This window comes from Mugil cephalus, chromosome 15, assembly GCF_022458985.1.
Source record: "Mugil cephalus isolate CIBA_MC_2020 chromosome 15, CIBA_Mcephalus_1.1, whole genome shotgun sequence".
Taxonomy (NCBI): domain Eukaryota; kingdom Metazoa; phylum Chordata; class Actinopteri; order Mugiliformes; family Mugilidae; genus Mugil; species Mugil cephalus.
Genome location: NC_061784.1, coordinates 22,018,806 through 22,037,740, shown reverse-complemented (window position 1 = coordinate 22,037,740; position 18,935 = coordinate 22,018,806). Strand labels below are relative to the sequence as shown.

Sequence of the window (18,935 nt, the reverse complement as noted above, 5' to 3'; positions counted from 1 at the left end):
AGTAGCAGCCTGGCCCTGGACAAGGCGTGGAGTTTCAGTCCACACAAAGAGAAGGAGAAACAAAATGGTACACGCGATTGATCGGGCAAATCTGAGAACAATGTGGACGTAGTCACACTTCTGACACTGCAGCAGAAAGCAGAAGATGAGGAGGAATGTCATTCTTGGCATAGAGCTCGAGGTGGAACAATGGTGCTCTGTGACATTGGGCTTGACAAACTGCTTTGGTTCAGGTTCTGTCATGTTTTAAAAGGCGAGTTCACGTGTCAGTTTAAAAAAATAAATGATCTGAAGCATTGTCTGGTAAAAAAAAATCCACTCTCGGTTTCTGGCATGAGTTCTGTCACCTGGGGGGTCTTCAATCAAAACGCTCCATTCAAAAAAAGCAGACTCGCACAACCAGTCAAACCAATATCACATATTTGTGAACATGTGATCAAGAAGTTACAAAAAGTAATTTACAAATTCCAACACAGAAAAGCTTGTTAAAATTGTCACAGTCAAATTTCTATGTAGTAAACTGTGAATTTGAATATGACTCTTGCTGGAAAACACACAATATTTATGCATTTCTTTGCTTTTAAGAGGGAGGATGATCACACTTTTTTTGCACAAACCACTTCCCTGTTCCGGGTCCCCCGCTTACCAGACACACACTCTTCCGTTTAAAGAACAAAAAAACAAAAAACACCCTCTTTAAACCAAATATGAGCTGCACCAAAGCAGTAGCACATTGTACCGGTCAACCTTAACAGCTGTTACATGACAGTGTCAGAAGCAACTGGTTCGCATTGTCCTCAGAGTCTCTGCTGACAGAATTGTTTTCCCTGCCTGAGGGAATGGCGCTTTGGTGCTTTGGTGAAGAATGTGCTCCAACTGGTCAAGCTGCATGTGAAGCATAGCCGTTGTGGGCTGAACACGCATGCACATTCAAGGTTTATCCAGCTCGTGGAAGCTCCTTCAAGCTTCCTTTTCTTTCTTTAAATTAAGCCTGCATGCACAACCTTGAGTCTTCACAACCCTAAAACAAAAAAAGGTTTCAAATAAATGGAGCAGGCCTCGCTGACGCTGCACTGTTCGTCCAATTCACCGATCGTTACTTTCACGGTGATTTCCCACCTCATTTTGCCCGAAGCCTTAAGGAAAGTTTGAACCGAGAAAGAAATATGTCTACACAGTATAAAACCAAAAGTGTCTGGATGCGATACTATCGACATAACTGATGCTTCAGAGATCTATGTCTGCTTTAAAGTGCTTACAGGTCTTATTCAGTGCATCTGAGGTGGAGCCAGCAAAGACATAGTCATTGATCTCTTTGAATTTCAAGCAGCAGCACTTACTGTATGCAGACAACACAATTCAACAAAAAAAAGACTGTTGGAAATCTGCAACCAACAAGACTAAAGCCAAACTAAAGCTCTTGAATTGGATTACATGGACCCCTTCACGGTTTGTTAGCGGTGTGATGTTTTTTTAAGGGGCAGGACTTAATTGGAGACAACACATCTCAAACACTACAGCCTGTAAACGCTGGTTGGCATATTTCAACAGACTGTTTTGGAAAGAATGGACGAAGAAAACATATATTTTAGAGAATATACTAATACGCTAACACCCCAAGACCCTGACCAAGAAGTAAGTGGAACCACTGTAGAGGGTAATGTAGTAAAATGCAACGTCTGCTTGGACACCACTGAAAGATACAACTAATGTTGAGTTAGCTAGCGGTTAGTATTAGCGTTAACATGCAACAAGAATCCCCCACAGATGATTAACTTAATGTTATTTGTATAACTGTCCATCATAGAACCACTGTGGAGGGTAACGTAGCAAAGCTATTTAAGCTTGGACACCCCTGAAACACGTTGCGTTAGCTAGCGCTTAGCATTAGCATTAACATGTAACAATATATAACATTATCCAGGCTGAAACTAATGATGCATTAGATATTAATCTTATCTGATCATCCAGTCCTTTCTTTTAATCATCAAAGTCAAATCAAAGTTGTGTACGACTTGCAGTGGCTGGTATGTGACAAAACTTCATGTCAATGTTTTTGCTTTTTCAATTTTTCGAGCCAAAAATACAGCAAGGCAACGTTTTCACGGTTGAAAGTGACAGTGTTGCCTTGAGCTTGTGACGTAGGCCATGAAAGGGTCTATACACTTCTAGCACTGGCCTTTACAGCACCCATAGAAAAAAAGCAGAGCTGTTGGCAAAACTGCGAAAACGTTTTCTTCTTATTTTTTTTTTTATTACCTCATAGCATGAAGCCAGTGTGAGGTTTTCCACCCAGGTCATGTGATCCTTGTCTATCGGATTACGTTATCCTCCCACGCATGATAGGAGCAGATTAAATGTTATTATTGTCCCAGTTACTCAAAAGTTTTAGCTCAAGTGCTCTCCATTGGGGAAATTGTATCTATGGCATATTTAATTGTCATTAGAGGTGTAGGAGGATGTTTTTTTGACACTTGGGCAGAACAACCCTCTAAACAGACTGGTTATTCTTACAAAATGATGCGTTATCTGCTGTGTGTTTTGCATTGTTGTGCATCATTTTAACCGTCTCGCTCTCTCTTCTTTCCTTCTTTCTTTCTTTTCGTCCATCCTTCTCGGTGCGCTGATGTCAGCAGTCCCGTTCCCATGTTAAAGGCCTTCTTTTTCTCACGCTGTGGGCCCGGCTGCCTCGCCATGGCCTCGAGACCAGATCGTTCCTGAACTGGAACAAACAGCCTTTCTTTCGCCGTCTCTCTTTCGCTCTCTCTTCTTTCTTCCTCTATCCCTCTTGCACTCAGCAGAAAGCAGAACGGGTGGGTCGGCGCTGGAATGCATCGGCTCACCCTGCCCCGGTCCACCCAAACCGGAGGTTAGTGAGCCCTGACCACCAACCACTGGGCTAATTGTTCGGATCCTGAGGCCAGCAAATGCACTTGAGGCAATGAAGACAGCAGGCATTGTTCACTTGTCACTGTCGCGTTGTGAAGAATTATTACGCTGATTTGGCGACAAGTTTGTGGACTTTAAAATAACACACGCTAAAGGACTGCGATTGAGATTGATCTTAAAGTAGAGGCATATCAGCATGAGGAACACGGCTCGGAAGTCAGATGGTGACGCAAAATCCGCGACACTGAAGCCTCACACACACACGCACACAGACACAGAACCACAGGAAGCGCGTGGTTTGAATGCAACACGCAGGCAGGGATGTTAGTTTATGTTGATGAGTCAAATGTACAAACAGTCTCACAGAGTCCAGCTTCAACTGATGAGGAGCGCTCACCTTTCGCACTCAGGAATTCCAGCTATGGTCCACACAGACAGGACCATGTGCGCATGTAGGGAACGTCTGGTAATTTATACTGAAGTCCCAGCAATCAGCCATAACATTATGACCACCTTCTTAATATTACGTAGGTCTCGAAATAAATGACTCATCAGAGAATGGACATGGACCTTCTGAGGGTTAATGGGGGCCTTTGGGTCCTACGGGAGGAGGGGACAGGGATCTGTGGATCATCCCACAGATACTTGATCAGTTTGAGATCTAGTGAGTTTGGAGGCCAGGTTGACACCTTGGGCTGGTTTTCATGTTTGTTTTTTTTTTAGTTGTTCCACTTCTGTATGTGTGTCTGTGTCAGGCATTAAAGAGTGTCATTGCTATGGGGTGGGGGTGTCTGGTCTGGTCTAGGTGGGTGCTACATGTATAAGTAACATCCACATGAATGAATTCCGGGTCCAATTGTTTCCCAGCAGAACATCATATTGTCACAAAATGGTTTAAATGTTATTTGCTCCTCGTGTGGTCATAATGTTGTGGCTGACCGGTGTATTAAAGCACCATTTTATCTCAAAGCCAACAGCCTCACCATTTGTGGTGTCAGAGCTGTATTGAGTTACTGCTAATGTACGCTGAACAACCTCCAGGCCGACCCTCTACTCCACTTTAAAAGTGTTCAAGCGTAATTTACTGTGGAAGCAGAAGCAGGAAACAAAAATGCGTTTGTCACTGCAGCTGGAGCCGACTGTGATCGTTCAGAGATATCCAGTGTTCAGCATTTTTATCCGTGGATTAATTTTTGCAAGAGGATAAGGGGAAACAGAAGCAGATTCCTCAGCGAGCGGTGGGTGACCTTAGGGGATACCTACGTCACACGTAGCTTTGTAGGAGACGAAACGCTAAATTCTGATTTCTGAGTAAAAGGAACTCCCTATTAAAAACACCACGGGTTTGTTTGGCTGCGCTGTGAAGTTGTGGAACAGTTGCTCTTCTGTTGCATTTCTGACAAAGCAGCTGCTCAGCAAGTATGTGTGTTAAGCACTTGTTGTTGCCACAGTAACCAAATTAGCCAGTATGTAACAATGTGCTGCCAACAGGTTAAATCTAATTTTTAGTGATATCACTAATAGATTGGTTGCAGCTGAAAGATAATGAAATACAGTGGCTCATACAACATATTAGGGCTGGGCGGTACCGTAATAACTGTAGTATGCGTGCAACATTTTTTTCTCATTCATAAAACACTAAAATCAGGGACATTTTCAGGATGGGGGACGGGTCATCGATAACAGGGACTGTCCCCAGAAATCGGGGGCGTCTGGTCACCCTAAAAACCCAAACACCCATCCACACCAGTATACCACCTAGCCCTACCACACATACAAAAATCCTCATCTGCAGACTGTCGCTAGGCTTTCCTCTTTCCTGTTCCTAGCCTCCTAAGTCAATGTCCCCTTGCGTCTCTTCACCTTTGCCATGAGATCTTTCCCCGACCTCCCACATTGAGCTGATGTTCATGCACATGACCTCTTGCAAGTGATTGTACTCAATCAATCCAAGTTGCTTAGCACCACAACATGTGTTCTTGTTCATGTGTAGGGTCATTTTCCCTATTACAAGACGGTTTACCACCAAAATGACTTAGAAGCTGTTACTTTAAAGATAAAATAATCTAATGTAGCCTCCACACCGCCTTGTAATTCCTCAGATATTCAAGGTTGTGCCCCAGCGTGAGGTCACCATTATTTTCCTTGGCCAGATCGAGTGCGAGATTATAGAGAGAGTTGAAAAGTTTATACATGACACAGTGTGCGAGTGTGGAGAGAGAGAGAGAGAGAAAATACAAAAAATAACACTGAACCTAAACTGATCTTCATTCCTGCAAAAACATGGGGGTGAGACTGGGGTCATTCCTAATGTATTATGTCACCGGGGGTCTAGGGTCGTTCTAATTTAAGCAATCCACTTATTTCTCAACAGAGCTATGATGTGTAGGAGAAATATACTCGAGATGGGACGTTGTTGCAGTAAAACAACGAGACTGTCACAGAGCGAAATGGAGCATCCCAAGAGTCTGCCATAAACTCCATTTTGGAACGGTTGCAATGAAAACTCAAGTTAACGGACACAGAAACTCCCCAAGTCGGAGAAACCAAAACATCCCGTGGGGAAGGCAACAGTGTCAACAGAAGATAAGATTCCTCCAGTACATTACGCCCCAATCTTCTATGATAGCTTCCCTTACCACAGTGTTCCATACACTCTGTTGCTGTACATTCAGAATTTCAGAATAAATGAACAACGCGTCTCCACGTCCTTGCATTGGCCAAACTGACGCTATTTAACATTACATTAACTACCTAAAATGACAGAAACCATCCTTGTACTTTACTGTTTTAGTTCGGCCCAAGTCCGCTCCACCAACGTGGATCATGTGACCTACACTGCAGCCAGACACTAGGGGGAGCTCTACTCGCTTTGGCTTCACTTATGAGGAAAGGTTCTGCCATGGATGTTTAAACAAACTATGGTTTAAATATGAAAATAAGGTCAATCACGTGCCTATGAATTATGAACCTTTTCACTGAAAGATGACACGTTACAGAGGCCTCGTATAAGAGCACGTACATGATGTTTTTTGCATGCGTGTGTCTCTTGGCAACAGTGTACCTGATAAAACCAGTCAAACGGAAAGTGTGTCACGTCGGTGACCTAGGGTTGATCAGCTTGCTGCGCTACCTACCCACAGGTTGTTGTCATGGTAAAAAGCATCAAGCAGCTTGACGATGTAGCGGTGGTCACATTTTGCCAGGATGTCGATCTCCACGATGTAGTCCTCCAACTCTTCCTCAGATTTTGTCTCGATGACTTTGGCTGCAGCCAGAACTCCCGTCTCTTTGTTCCTGGCCTGAGAGAGAAAGAAGAAGCATTAAATTTAAAATGAGTGATGATTAAGAGGATTCTAAACAATCCCCCCCCAGCAAAAGTAATTTAAGGGCATTCTTTTCAGTTTAGCTAATCCTATGATTTTCAGAGTTTCACTTCTCCAGAGAGAGCAATATTTATCACTTAAAACGTTCACAGCAAACACCAGCAGTGGGGGAGGTTCAGGGTGGGGCTGTGTGATGTAAAAGGGTGTAAACAGAAATAAAGTAACACGTAATTTTTTCCCCCTCAATTCAGAAGTAGGAATATCAAAATCGAATGGTAAATATCTTAAAAAAAAAAAAAAAAAAAAAGCGCGACCAGTTGTACATTTTCCATCCCAGAGAAGAGAAAGCCAAAACATCAAGATCCACAAGACAGCAATTAAATGTGCTGACTAACATTTAAAAGACAAAACAGGAAAGAAAGCTCCACGCCCTCCTTGAGCAACTGTGGAGAGACAGGAATTGGAAAAAAAACAAAAAACAAGTGGAAGTATGACTAAACTAAGGCACACGCTTACAGACGTAGGATTCATCGGAAGGGAAGAAACCAAAAAACATACGATAAGATCCTTCGGTGCACGCACCCAGACCAGTGAGTGGGCGAAAACCAGAGCAGGGTGGTATGACCAAAACAATCTATATCATGGTATTCTGCGGTTATATTGTTTTCCGTGCATAATCACGTGTTCACAACATTTTCTGTTAGTTGAGAAAGGAATTAATGCAGTAGATTGACTGAGGATGGACTATTTTACTGTGATGATGAGTAAATATTGTAGAATAATCCCACACTAGTGGTAAAATGGATTTACATGGCCCTGTCAACAATCTGTGGAAATCTGGTGCCATTTACAGCCCAGAGATAAAGAATTAAATGTTATCAAGATGAAAGGAAAAAATGGGGACAATTACGTATTTATTTTGACATTTTTATCCATATTTAAACTGCTATGTCTGTAACGTGGCCGGCTACCGTAATAACTGTAGTCTGCGTGCAACATTTTTTTCTCTCATTCATAAAAAGCTAAACTGAGGAACGTTTAGCCGGGGGACAGGTCATCCAAAACGAGGGCTGTCCCCAGAAATCGGGGACGTCCGATCACCCTTAAAACATTCCAAAACCCCCGGCCTTTTTTGGACATTTCCATCTTCACCACGCCTCGCAGTGACCAGTCGCACCATGCATGTTTAGAAGTGCTACATTGAAAATGGTCTGGTATAAAACAGTGTTGTGGTGCAGCATTCCAAACACTTTGTAATCAAATACACCGGTATGATGGTATATTAAAAATTGATATCATAACAAAAAAGGGCTGGGTGGCAGCCCTAGCGACTGCTGTTAGCAACATATGCGTTATGAGAATTAACAAGAGTGCAAGAGTTTCAGCCTGGACAGCGACGTGTTCCGGGGAGAAATGGGCCGTTGTGTGTTCTTCTGTTCCAAGTGACCTGCAGAAAAGTGGACAGACTAAACAGCCTGCTGAGGTCCGATGCCTTCCGCGCTTTACGAGGGGCTGTGGGAAAACATCTGAACAAACAGACCAGGCTCAGAGCCACACATACTCATGGCAGTCGGCTATGTGTGCATGTGCGTTTGTCAAACAGCCCCCCCTCCTCCTGCACTGGAGTAACCTACAGTGTGAGTCAACAGGACGTCTCCTCCTGCCATCAAACCGTCAGTCGGCCAGTTAACAGGCCTCAACAGTAAACAGTGAGACACCAGACACTTTCACTCCTCTGCTAACATCGCAGCTCCCCGCAACAACACTCAGCCTCCGGGGTCCGATTGCACTAGCCAGGCTCGCTGGCATACATGCTCGTCTCTAATCTTTTGGTGTTCAGCCATCCCTTTCAAAGAAAAACGTTGTGCACCAGACTCATTTTTACTAAAAATTTAAAACTTCAAGTGCTGGTTAAAGAGAAGCTTCCAATTAGGAGTTGTAGTGTGTGAAGCCAGATTATCACAGATTTACTACGCAGAAAACACACCACAGCAGCCTCCAGCTGAGTCCATAAATGTCCTGTTACAGAGAAAGAGCCTGTGCAGGACACATTAAATTACACGCACAAATGAGCAGGATCTCCAAACAAGCTACCTGCATTGTGTTCGCAGGCTGCAGCAAAAGCCAAACTTTTTCCACTCCTTGTTATTGCACATCTTCCTTCCTTGTCAAGGCCGGGCTTCTACAAGTCTAAATGTTATGCAAGTAGTGTTTGCAGGCGTCAGACACTACTGCAGCATTAAGCAGAGAGAATGAGCGTGCAACACGGGTCCGGTAAACTTCCACTTTCAGACTTCAGCCCCCTGTTCCGTGGTGTTTACTTTTCCATGACCGACCCCTGCGACCCGTTTCAAAAGGGCATTCCCTCCGTCCCCCCGTCCCTCCGTCCCCCGTTCCCTCTCTTTTCTCTCACACACATGCACCTTTACGTCTCAGTGGGAACAAGCCTGAGGAATGTGTCTCTGGCCTTCAGATGGTTGTGTGGGTGGGGGGGAGAGAATCAAACCTCATGCGCTCTGTATGGTGCCTTTCTGTGCGGGGTGGGGAAACGGGTGACGTCAATGGGGTGGGGGGGGGTCCTCAAGTACGGTATATAAACACGTGTGTTTGTTTATGCGTGCACGCTGCCATCTGTATACATTCCACAGAGAGGAAATAACACGTGACGTGAAACACCTCATTGCGTATCGCTTGGGACACCCCCCACCACCCCACCACCCCACCCTCCACCCTGACTTCCCGCGAATTAGCAGGACCTCAATGCACCAGTGTAAGTGGACCAGGGGCGTCACTAGGTTTTAAGGACAGGGGAGGCTTAGCCCCCCCAGGAGATGCACAGGATGTGCGTGAACATAATTTCACAAACAGCTCACAAAGCTAACAGGATTTATTTACAGACCCTCCCACATCATGAAGACCCTTGAGAGACTCATCTTGGAGGAACTCCGGCCCGTGGTCAAACAACATTTGGACCCCCTCCAGTTCGCCTATCAGACCCAACTTGGAGTTGAGGATGTCGTTATCTTTCTGCTCAACCGCGTCTACACCCACCTGGACACGACAGCGAGCACTGTGAGAGTCTTTTTGCTTTCAACCACATCCATCCGTCTGGTTCTTCTGGATGAGATGATGATGGTAATGATGGTGATGCAGGTGGATTCCGCCCTCCCTTACATATTTCCTTATATACTACTGGACTCTGAACTCACCATGTGCAATAACCCACAACTATAACCATATTTATACTGATATTGTGCAATAACTCATGCTCACTTTATTTTCATACACTTGTACATATTTCCATCTATATTTATATGGACTCTGGACTCATCATGTGCAGTAATTTCTGTGCAATAATTTCTCGCTGTGCAACATATTCAATGTTACTGTAGAGCAACAACTGTGTCCAAACTTCTGACTGGTAGAGTATTGGGAGCAGTGTGAATTATTACAAAATGCACAACCACCATCCTGAGGAATGCAGTTAACCCCGTCCCAGAGCTGCTGCAGTCATCCCAGGAGGAAACAACAGATCCCTGTCTCAGATCCTACAGCATCTTTAAACTAATTCCAGAGGAACACAACAGTCTTGGGGTTTGTTTGGGTCTAGTTTCCATGGTTTCCATCAGAAGGACTCGTTTCTTCTGTCTTGTGGTTTGTCTCACTAGTTCTCTGCCCATTTATACGACTAAACGAGCAGAAAACCAGACACAGCCGGGTTATTGTCGGGTCTGAACGTACAGCACCAGCGCAAACCATGAAGCATCCATCATTTTTGAACTAGACTCTAATAAAACCCACATTTATCTGATCAAACCGCACGTCAGCATCCTCTGAACAGAGCCTTTACTCACATTACAGGCAGTTAAACTTTAGGTTGAAACTAAGAATTATTTATTATTTAATAATCCGAAGATTGTTTTGTCGATTGAACTGTCAAATGTCTCATCACTCCGTGAGACATGTCTGAAGACATTTGTGGGATTGTGCCTCCTGAATCTAAAACGTATATAACAGTATACAGGAGTTTTTTTGCCGTTTGATTTGGCGACGTCTGCGCTTGTGCAGCAGCGATGCGTTTTCCATCAGTCTGTAATTAATATTTGCAGAGCGAGGAGGGGAGTAACGTAGCCACAGACACTGGGTGGTATGGTCCAGGCATAGAGACAAGGGTTATAGAGGCTGGTGCCCCAGATATAAAGATAGATTTAAAGTTGAGGTCAAACATCGCTGTTCTTTTTTCCTCATTATCGAGCATTGAAAGGAAAGAGACACCGATCAGGCATAACATTACGACCATCTGCCTAACACTGTGTAGGTCTCCCTTGAGCCTCCAAAACAGTTGTGACTCATCAGATAATGGACGTGGGCCTCCTGGGGGGTTTCCTGTGGTGTCTGGAAACAGGATGTTGTTAGTGGGGGGGCCTTTGAGGGGAGGGGTCTCCGTGGATCACCACACAGATAGTTGGCCTTAGATAGTTGAGTTGTTTGTGTGTCTGTGTCAGGCTGCATCAAGGAGTGTCACTGCTATAGGGTGGGGGGTGTCTGGTCTGGTCTAGGTGGGCGCTACATGCCTAAGAAACATCCACATGAATGAATACCAGGTCCAAAGGTTTCCCAGTAAAACACTGAAGTGTCACAAGACGGTTTATTGTTATTTACATCTCCTGTCGGTGGTCATAATGTTGTGGCTGATCAGTGTACAGTGCAGTTTAAATGTTTTTTCACACAAGTCCTGTCCTGGAAGTAGACAACGATAAAACTACTAAAAAAATATTAGACTTTTGTGTTCGTTTACAGAAAATATTTTTTTTTCCACTACCAGGGTGCACATATGGTGTATATCATAGACACAAACGGTGTCATTGTGCCTCAGTGACTGAAGGGGGAAGCTCTGCATTGCAGTTGTAGCAGCTCACATATTATTATGTTTTTTATCCCGTTAGATTCATCTCCATTTACAACTTGGCTCAGTAATGACTGACAGAAATAAACCCAAATAAAAGCCTCTTAGATGAGTAACATCCAACCAATAAGGAAACCGGATGCCTTCCACTTAGCAGCAGTAGCAGTATACCTCTCCACTCACTTGTTGTTTGCCACACCTCACCAAATTTGTCCGTCATCCCTGCGCGGCCATCTCTCCCCACTTGTCACACGCACGCACAATTGATCTGTTTTCAGCGACCGTATGAAGCGGCCGCTCGACAAAAGCCCTAGAAAGCAGATGTTAGAGGCCCGTGTGTCAGCACACGCACAGGCAGAAGGCGCTGATAGACAAAGCAAACACGCACATAAAAGCGCGTGCTTCCAGTCCCCTGCACATGTGTGCCGTTCATTATTCTGACGCACGCAAAAAAAATCATCTCAAGGTGGAAAATAATTACGTTCGGGGCAACGCTGTGTTGACCAGCGTGTTAATGATTAATTTGGGCGTGCAGGCTCGAAAGCTGAATCACGTTCGAGTTGAGACATCATGTTCTGAAGAATTTGAATTATTTAACAATCTGTTTTTGTTTTGTTTTTTGATTCCAGTTCATTAGTTTATTGAAACTAAAATAAAGGAGAAGTGACCATCGCGATGAAACACCACATGACCGCATGTGAACGACAGAAACACAAAACTTTCTCTGGGGTCAGTCACCTCCTTTCAATCGTTCACTGCACCAGAGTCTCTGCAAAACACACAACTCCCATCAAGGGAATGTGTGTGAGAGTGTGTGTGTGTGTGTGAGTGTGTGTGTGTGTGTGTGTGTGTTTGTGTGTGTATGTGTGTGTGTGTGTGTGTGTCAGACCTTTGGCCCACCATAAACCTGTAACCAGCCGCTCCTCTCTAGAATCACCCCACATGTCTCCGGGCAGGAATGTGGCTCCCAGCACTGATATAACCTGTGACAGACGGCGTCTCTGGAAGAGATGACCTCCCATTCACAAGAACGGGGTGCACAACAGGGCGCGTTCAACCAAATCTCTATTTTTATTTATTTTTTTATTTTGCTGGGGATGGGACGATTCACTCGTTTGTCCCATTTGTTTTCCACCCTCACATCTTCACAGTTTTAAATCGTGCCATTTATATGCCCGTTTATACTCTGATCCAAAACCTTAAAATGTTAATATGTGTCACTTTCACACATAGAGGTTATGCACGTTATGTTTACGGCCACTGAGTGGCAAAAAGTGACAGCTGAACATTGAGATTAGCAGCATTAGTTTGAATCATGGGCTTTAATAGCGTCTAAATTATAAAAAATTATTTAAAAAAGGTGAAGAGCTGTTTTCTGATTGACCGAATAGAGAAAAGAGAAGTAAATGTATCGCTGCATTAAGAAGAAACAACTGGAATCCAGACACAGAAACCTGGTGTTGTGGTTCACATTTAGTGTCAGGTAATATTAATTAATGCTGTATTTTTTGATGAAGTCAAACCATAAGTTACTTTTTGAGTTACATTATGGAGGGCTGTCAGATAAGTTTGAGGATGTCGTTGTTTTGTTGTAGTTACGGCCGACAGTAACTATTTCAGTTCTAACAATAAGTAACAATAAAACAATAAATAGAATATTTATGATCACTTCTCGTCATCCTTTTAATGCTACAGTATTGTATGGCTGACATTACTGCTCAGTAAAGCTCTTAGCGTCAGTAACTTTTATTTAGCTACATTCATCATAACTGAAATGAACTAAAACCAACTAATCCACTTTTCCAAATCCATACTAGTTCGTATGGATCATTGTCCTTAATTTGATCAGATATTCTACATTTCTCGGTCTCGCTGTATTCATTGCTACATTTCACCATGTTTTTACCAGTTGTACCAGTTTATTTATATTTGCTTCTAGAAATTAAACTAGGAGTGAGTCCCCCCCACGCCTGGAATTCACCTTCTAGGAAACATACCGACAACGACATCAACCTTCTTGATGAAGGTTGGTGTGATTGTTGTTTTCAGATTGTGAAGAAAACTACAGTCGTTACTACAGGGCTTAGGAAAAAGTTTTGGCCAAACATTTCTGAGGGAATTATATACGGTTAATCTTAAAGAAAATACTACAATAGGTCAATCAAACATGTGGAAATACAGTGCTCTTTGTAGGATCTATTTTATCTATCGTCATAAATCATTTATCAGAAAAGGAAAAATCAGAAGGAAAAATAGGGCACCTGGAATGCGCAGACACCACTATTAAAGCTACTTTACAACCCTGACCTGATAGGTTATCTGTTGCTGAGAGTTGTATTCATCAGTACTACAAGAAAAACTTCCTTTTACAACACATGGACCATCTATTACTGTGCAGGAACATTACAAAAATGCTATTTCAAGGCTGCAAAGGTTACCTTTCACCTAGACATGTGAGGAAAAATACGAACCGTACACCTGCTTCACCTTCAAGAGAGATAAACTAGTGTATGTCGTGATGGTTCTTGCAGAGAATGCAGACAACTCAAGACTCAGTGCGACTCCAAATCTGTCAGAGTTAAAGGTTAAACTCGAATAAACACCATGGAGCAACCTGTCTTTTCAGGATGTGAAAGTCCTCAAACACTGAGAAATGAGCCACACTTGGCACAATGGCACAAACCTTGAAATAGTAGAAGTCACAAAAGCAAAGCAGGGCAGTGAGGCAGGAAGTTACTTTTGTTTTACTTATAGACACGCAAGGCCTTCAAAACCACGAATCTGATGACAGACAAGATGCACTTCCTGAATGCAGCCCACATGAAGCAGGTAACAACACACTGCACACTCATATTTTGAGCACGCTACTAAAAACCGAGCTCACACAGGCTTTCCGAAATGGAAAATGACTAAGTTTAACTCCATCCAGAACCAGTGTAACTTCATGTAAATTACACAGAGCGTGACAAAACAAATCCAAGCCGCAAGCAAGTCAAAGATAATACTAAGACAAAGCCAACTAGTGTGTTCCTGATAGTAAATGTGTAACCTGCTTCTTGAACTGATCATAAAATTTTATCATAAATTCTTTTGCAGGTCTTGACCCTCCAGAACGCCAAAGGCCTAGGTCTCAAGCTTCTTGTGCCATCAACGGTGTCGTCATAAAGATGACGGGGACTCCTGCCACGCTGAGCCCACACCCACCCGGGGGGGGCTCTTATCAGTCGCTGTGGGTCCGGCTGCTCCCCCAGATTAGACCCAGGACAAACCTCCGCTTACGTATGGTTTTTGGTGGCACTGTCGTTTTCTTTATCGCTATGAGCGCAGCCTGCCACTTGAACCGTGTGGTTTTCTTCCACAAAGAGGATGTTGCAACCTGTGTCCCTTCCCTCTCACCCGGTTCGTTTCGCTTTCGCTTGAGTGACGATAACATCTTAAGGGATTTTGTTCCAATGTCGGTAACCGACGCTCTAAACTAGAAGAAGAAAACTTCAGTTGTTTGCCAGGAGGCAGAACTGGTTCTCTAGGACAGGGGTCTCCAACGTTTCAGACCAAGCAAGTTCAATTAAAGAAAATTCAAAAAAATAAATGAATAAACAAATATATATATATAAAAATGTCTAATCAACCAAAGATTTTGCGACCCTCCTGCAGTACTTCTGCAAACCCTTCGGGATCCCCTGTTGAACATCTGGGCTGGTAAATGACCACACATAACAATATTTTCTCTGACTTCTCACTTAGATTTACTTGGTAATTAAAAAAAACTCAAAAGAAACCGCGCAAGTTTTCATCACTTCCACAGGAGGTTAAACAAACTTCCTCTACCGCAGTGAAAGCCTGAGTTTAGCACACCGCCTTACACTTAAGATCAGCCCGGACAAGATTCACTGTGGTTTTAATCTCACAATGGGAATTTGACGGTGCGTAACCCTGCGGCCTGCGCGTCTCTATGGAAACATGTCACCAGCAGCAGCCGGGCAGTGTGTGTGTGTGTGTGTGCGTGCGTGCGTGTGTGTGTGTGTGTGTGTGCGTGTGCGTGTGCGTGTGCGTGTGCTCGGCGGCACGTGGCCCATTAATTAGCGAGACTCATCCGTTTCATGCTTCAGCCGCGGCTGCGAACGTTCACACGCACGCAAACTCTGTCCAACAAGTGTGAGCATGCACAGACCAAAATAAAAAAAAAAATCCTACGACATACTGGATGTACAGGAAGTCAAACATTCTCTTGTCATGACTGTAAGTATGCGAGAGGCATGGGGGGGGGGGCGGCGGCTGCGGGTGAGAAGACACGTCAGAAAAACAGACGTGTCGCGGTATGAAGAAGGTTTAGAAGATTCAATAAAACAAGATTAAACGCGAGCGTAGCAAATAAATGAAAGAGCTGTTTGAAACTAAAAGGAGCAGAGATTGAGCTTCAGAAATGATGCTGTTCATTTAAGTTTCTTTCGAGCCGAGACAACTCCTCTGTGGTCAGGACTCAGAAGCTACATTTCTCGAGTAAGCTGCTGGCCTTTGTATATGGAAGCAAATCCCAACTACCTCTTGTAAACACTCTTACAAACACTGGCTCGCAGCGTCTTCTCCGCTTACCCTACCGAATAACACCGACACTATAACCTCGTGAAACAGAAACTTAAGGCGGAAACAACAGCATGTTTGTGTACATGTCACCTTCTTTGTAGTCACATGCTAACCAGAGACATTTACGAGGCAGAGCTGCCTGAAAGTTTTCAGCCTTTAAAAGCAGATTAAAAACAATAAAAAATGAAACGATATATTACGACAGAGATCAGGATAAAAGGGAAAAAATTTGCATGGCAGCCGCAACGTCCACTCACATAAGGCCTCAGCTTCATCCAGGGGCCATCATCATCATCTGGAGCAGGAACATTACAGCTCCAGGGTAAGAGTCCAAAAGTACAGCAGGACATATTTGATAACGGAGGCACTATATTGAATTTTATGGGATCTCTTCTTTCACTGTGTCCCTGCGATATAAACATTCACCCGGCTTGATTTGTCCTTAGACTCATTCTCTAAAGGTTAATGTCACCACTGGGAGAATAACAACTCTCTCGAGTGCTGGCAGGAGCTCTGTGTTCTCTCTACCGGCTCTGCACGGTTAAAAAATTCTCAACGACGGACCAGCTGCTTGACCGTGTGCTGTGAAAATAATTTAAACATATTCTTATAAAAAGGTGAGGGGATCTATTCTGATCTGATGTTTACATGTACGTCTACTTTTAATCGGAACGAGCGTTTTATTAAAGGAGCAGCTTCAGTCTGAAAGTTTGCGGGGTCATATCCGCTTTTCTATTGTTGTTGTTTTGCCTTCTAGTAGCCCGACTCCAAGGTTTTCCAGTGGCTCCGGATTTGTTCCACGCTTCAGTCTGTCCTGGCTTCAATTCAGTTTTGATGGAGCTTTTTGAACAGTTTCACCATATGTACGATAATGTCTAGTTCTTTCAGATTTATTCAAAACAACCTGTCCGTGGAGCCGCAGACCAGCACCATCAACAAACTGATCCAAAAGGTTGGACATGTCATTGGTAGGGAGTTGGAGTCGTTTGTCTCAGTGAGGGACAGGAGGACACTGGGTAAACTGCTCTCCATTATGGACAATCCATCCCATCCACTGCACCAAACACTAGAGGGTCAGAGGAGCTCACTCTCCAGCAGACTGATTCAGCTCCGCTCCTATAGTGAGTGCCACAGATACACTATTAAAACAGCTCATCTTTTTGCAACAACTAAGCTGCTATGACCAAGCAGTTTCCCTTGTGAATCATTAAAGTCTAAGTCTGAGGAAACATCACTCGAACTTCACTGCAGATTTACGTAAACACAGAGCATGCTCAGACAGAACAGAACCTGACTTCATTCTGATTCACCGTTTACGTGACTTTAGATCGGTTTGGGTGCATTCATTACTTCACAAGATAAGATGTTAAACACATTAAGAAGCCGAGTCCAACTGAAAACCGACCAGCAGGCTAGCAGTGAGCTACCAACTAGCAACTAACAAGAAGACACCAGCTATCTTGCCCTAGCCTTCGTTAAGTCAGGCCTACGACACCTCGAGAAGGTTTAACAGTGAGCTCCAACTTGGAGTCACGCCCCTCCATGCTGCCAACACACAACCACGTGAATATCGCAGAAAAGGAATATTCCACCCCTGTAAAGCCTGTCTACTCCCACTGAGGTGTTTATATGGAGCATTTTCAGTCAGTTTGGGCTTCTAAACTGATTCTAATTGGAATATTTGTCTCCATGTAAACCCAGCTAAAGATTGACATGTAGCGCCCACCTAGACCAGCCCCATCGGTGCAGCTCCCTGTCCCACATAGACGGCCTGCTTTTTTATTTGCCCCCGACAGCCTGTTAAGCAGCTGATTTCACTTGTGACACCGAGCCTCCTTCTCCTCCTCCTCCACCTCTACCTCCTCCTCCGCACACGCCTGCTCCCTCAAAAGACTTTAACAACGGAAAACATGTGCAGTTCACCACTCGAGGCCTTCCCCTCCCACAGATGAGCCGATTACTCTGAGATTTGGGAGCTGCGAGAGGAAGTCGTCCCCCTGACGCAGTCCCACCGTTTCCTCTCACGGCCATCATCTGCTCCCACTCTCTCCTCCGCCCGCCTCCCCTCCATGTGACAGCTGCAGGTGCGGAGCCGTCCTCCTCCAACCCACTTGAGGAGGGGAAGCCGTAGCCAAAGCAGGCGTTTTAGAGTTGGATTGGAAAAGGCAAACATAGTGCGTCGCGTTTCAGAAGGCTCGCCAATTATTCAAGTGGCACTTAATCATAGTAAATGTGCCAGCCACGTTTGTGCCCTCAGTTCTGAACATTCTGGGGCTTCCTTCCTGTTTACATGTTAAAGTTTAAAAGGAAACTGAAAGTATTATTTGTTTCCATGGTATAGTCTAATCTAAAGAGAAACTCACATGCTCTGCACTAAACACATACCGTACGACTGTTAATGCAAATAGTGCATCTACTCTGCTACATCCACAGAAAAATATGGAGGTGCAGTTTTGAGTAAGAAGTTTGAGCATTCATCTTCCTCCTCCCCCGTCCCCCGGTGTTTGTGCGTCATCCAGTAAAAACTAAATATCTAAACAAGGTGGAGACCTTCCAAAAAGACTGCGTTTTCTGTTCAGCGCCCAATTCAGCTGAAGCATCACTTCTTCCACCGGGGGCCCTGCAGCGCGTCAAAGACGTCCACTGTGCTCCGCTGGGCCGTGCAGACACAGAGGGCCTGTGCCCTGGTTTGCAGAGGGGACTGACCAGCTAACAGATCCTGATTAAATGCCTCCTCTGAGCCAAAAGTGCTGCTGCTGCTGCTGCTGCTGCTGAGGTTGGGAAGGAATGGAAAGAAGTAATGAAAAGTGCTTTCACTGTCTCCATGGGTGGACTCACTCACAGGAGGTGTCACGGGGGCGAATAATGACTTGTACTGCACATGTCCCTAGACAATCACACAACACGCAGGTGGTCTGTTTAACGTGGACTAGCAGAGTTAGAAGTTGAAACTCGGAGAAAGAGAAAACAAATCATAAAGCATATCACAGCTTTGAGTAAATATAATGGATCACAGGGGAGCAAGCGACCTATAGTTAGAATAAATACTAAACGCTTGTGTTTTAAATTCCTACAATGATTCATCAACCAATCATTTATAATGGAGCAAAACTTCTACCCAGCGTTGAGAAATAACAACCTCACTGTGTGTGACAGTGGAGCTCCGGACCGACCACATAATTAGAATATTTGTCACAGTCAAAGCAGTGATGGGGATGGTAAAGCATCCA

General features: G+C 44.2%; 1 protein-coding gene across 1 annotated transcript in view; it reads right to left on the bottom strand.

Annotated features, from left to right (window-relative positions):
* The window catches only part of stk10 (serine/threonine kinase 10), a 44,409-nt gene that overhangs the window by 24,618 nt on the left and 856 nt on the right, over positions 1-18,935 (bottom strand). The window contains exon 2 of the mRNA XM_047607481.1: positions 6,027-6,191. Coding sequence (XP_047463437.1) covers positions 6,027-6,191 — 165 coding nt within the window. The remainder of the gene's footprint in view (positions 1-6,026; positions 6,192-18,935) is intronic.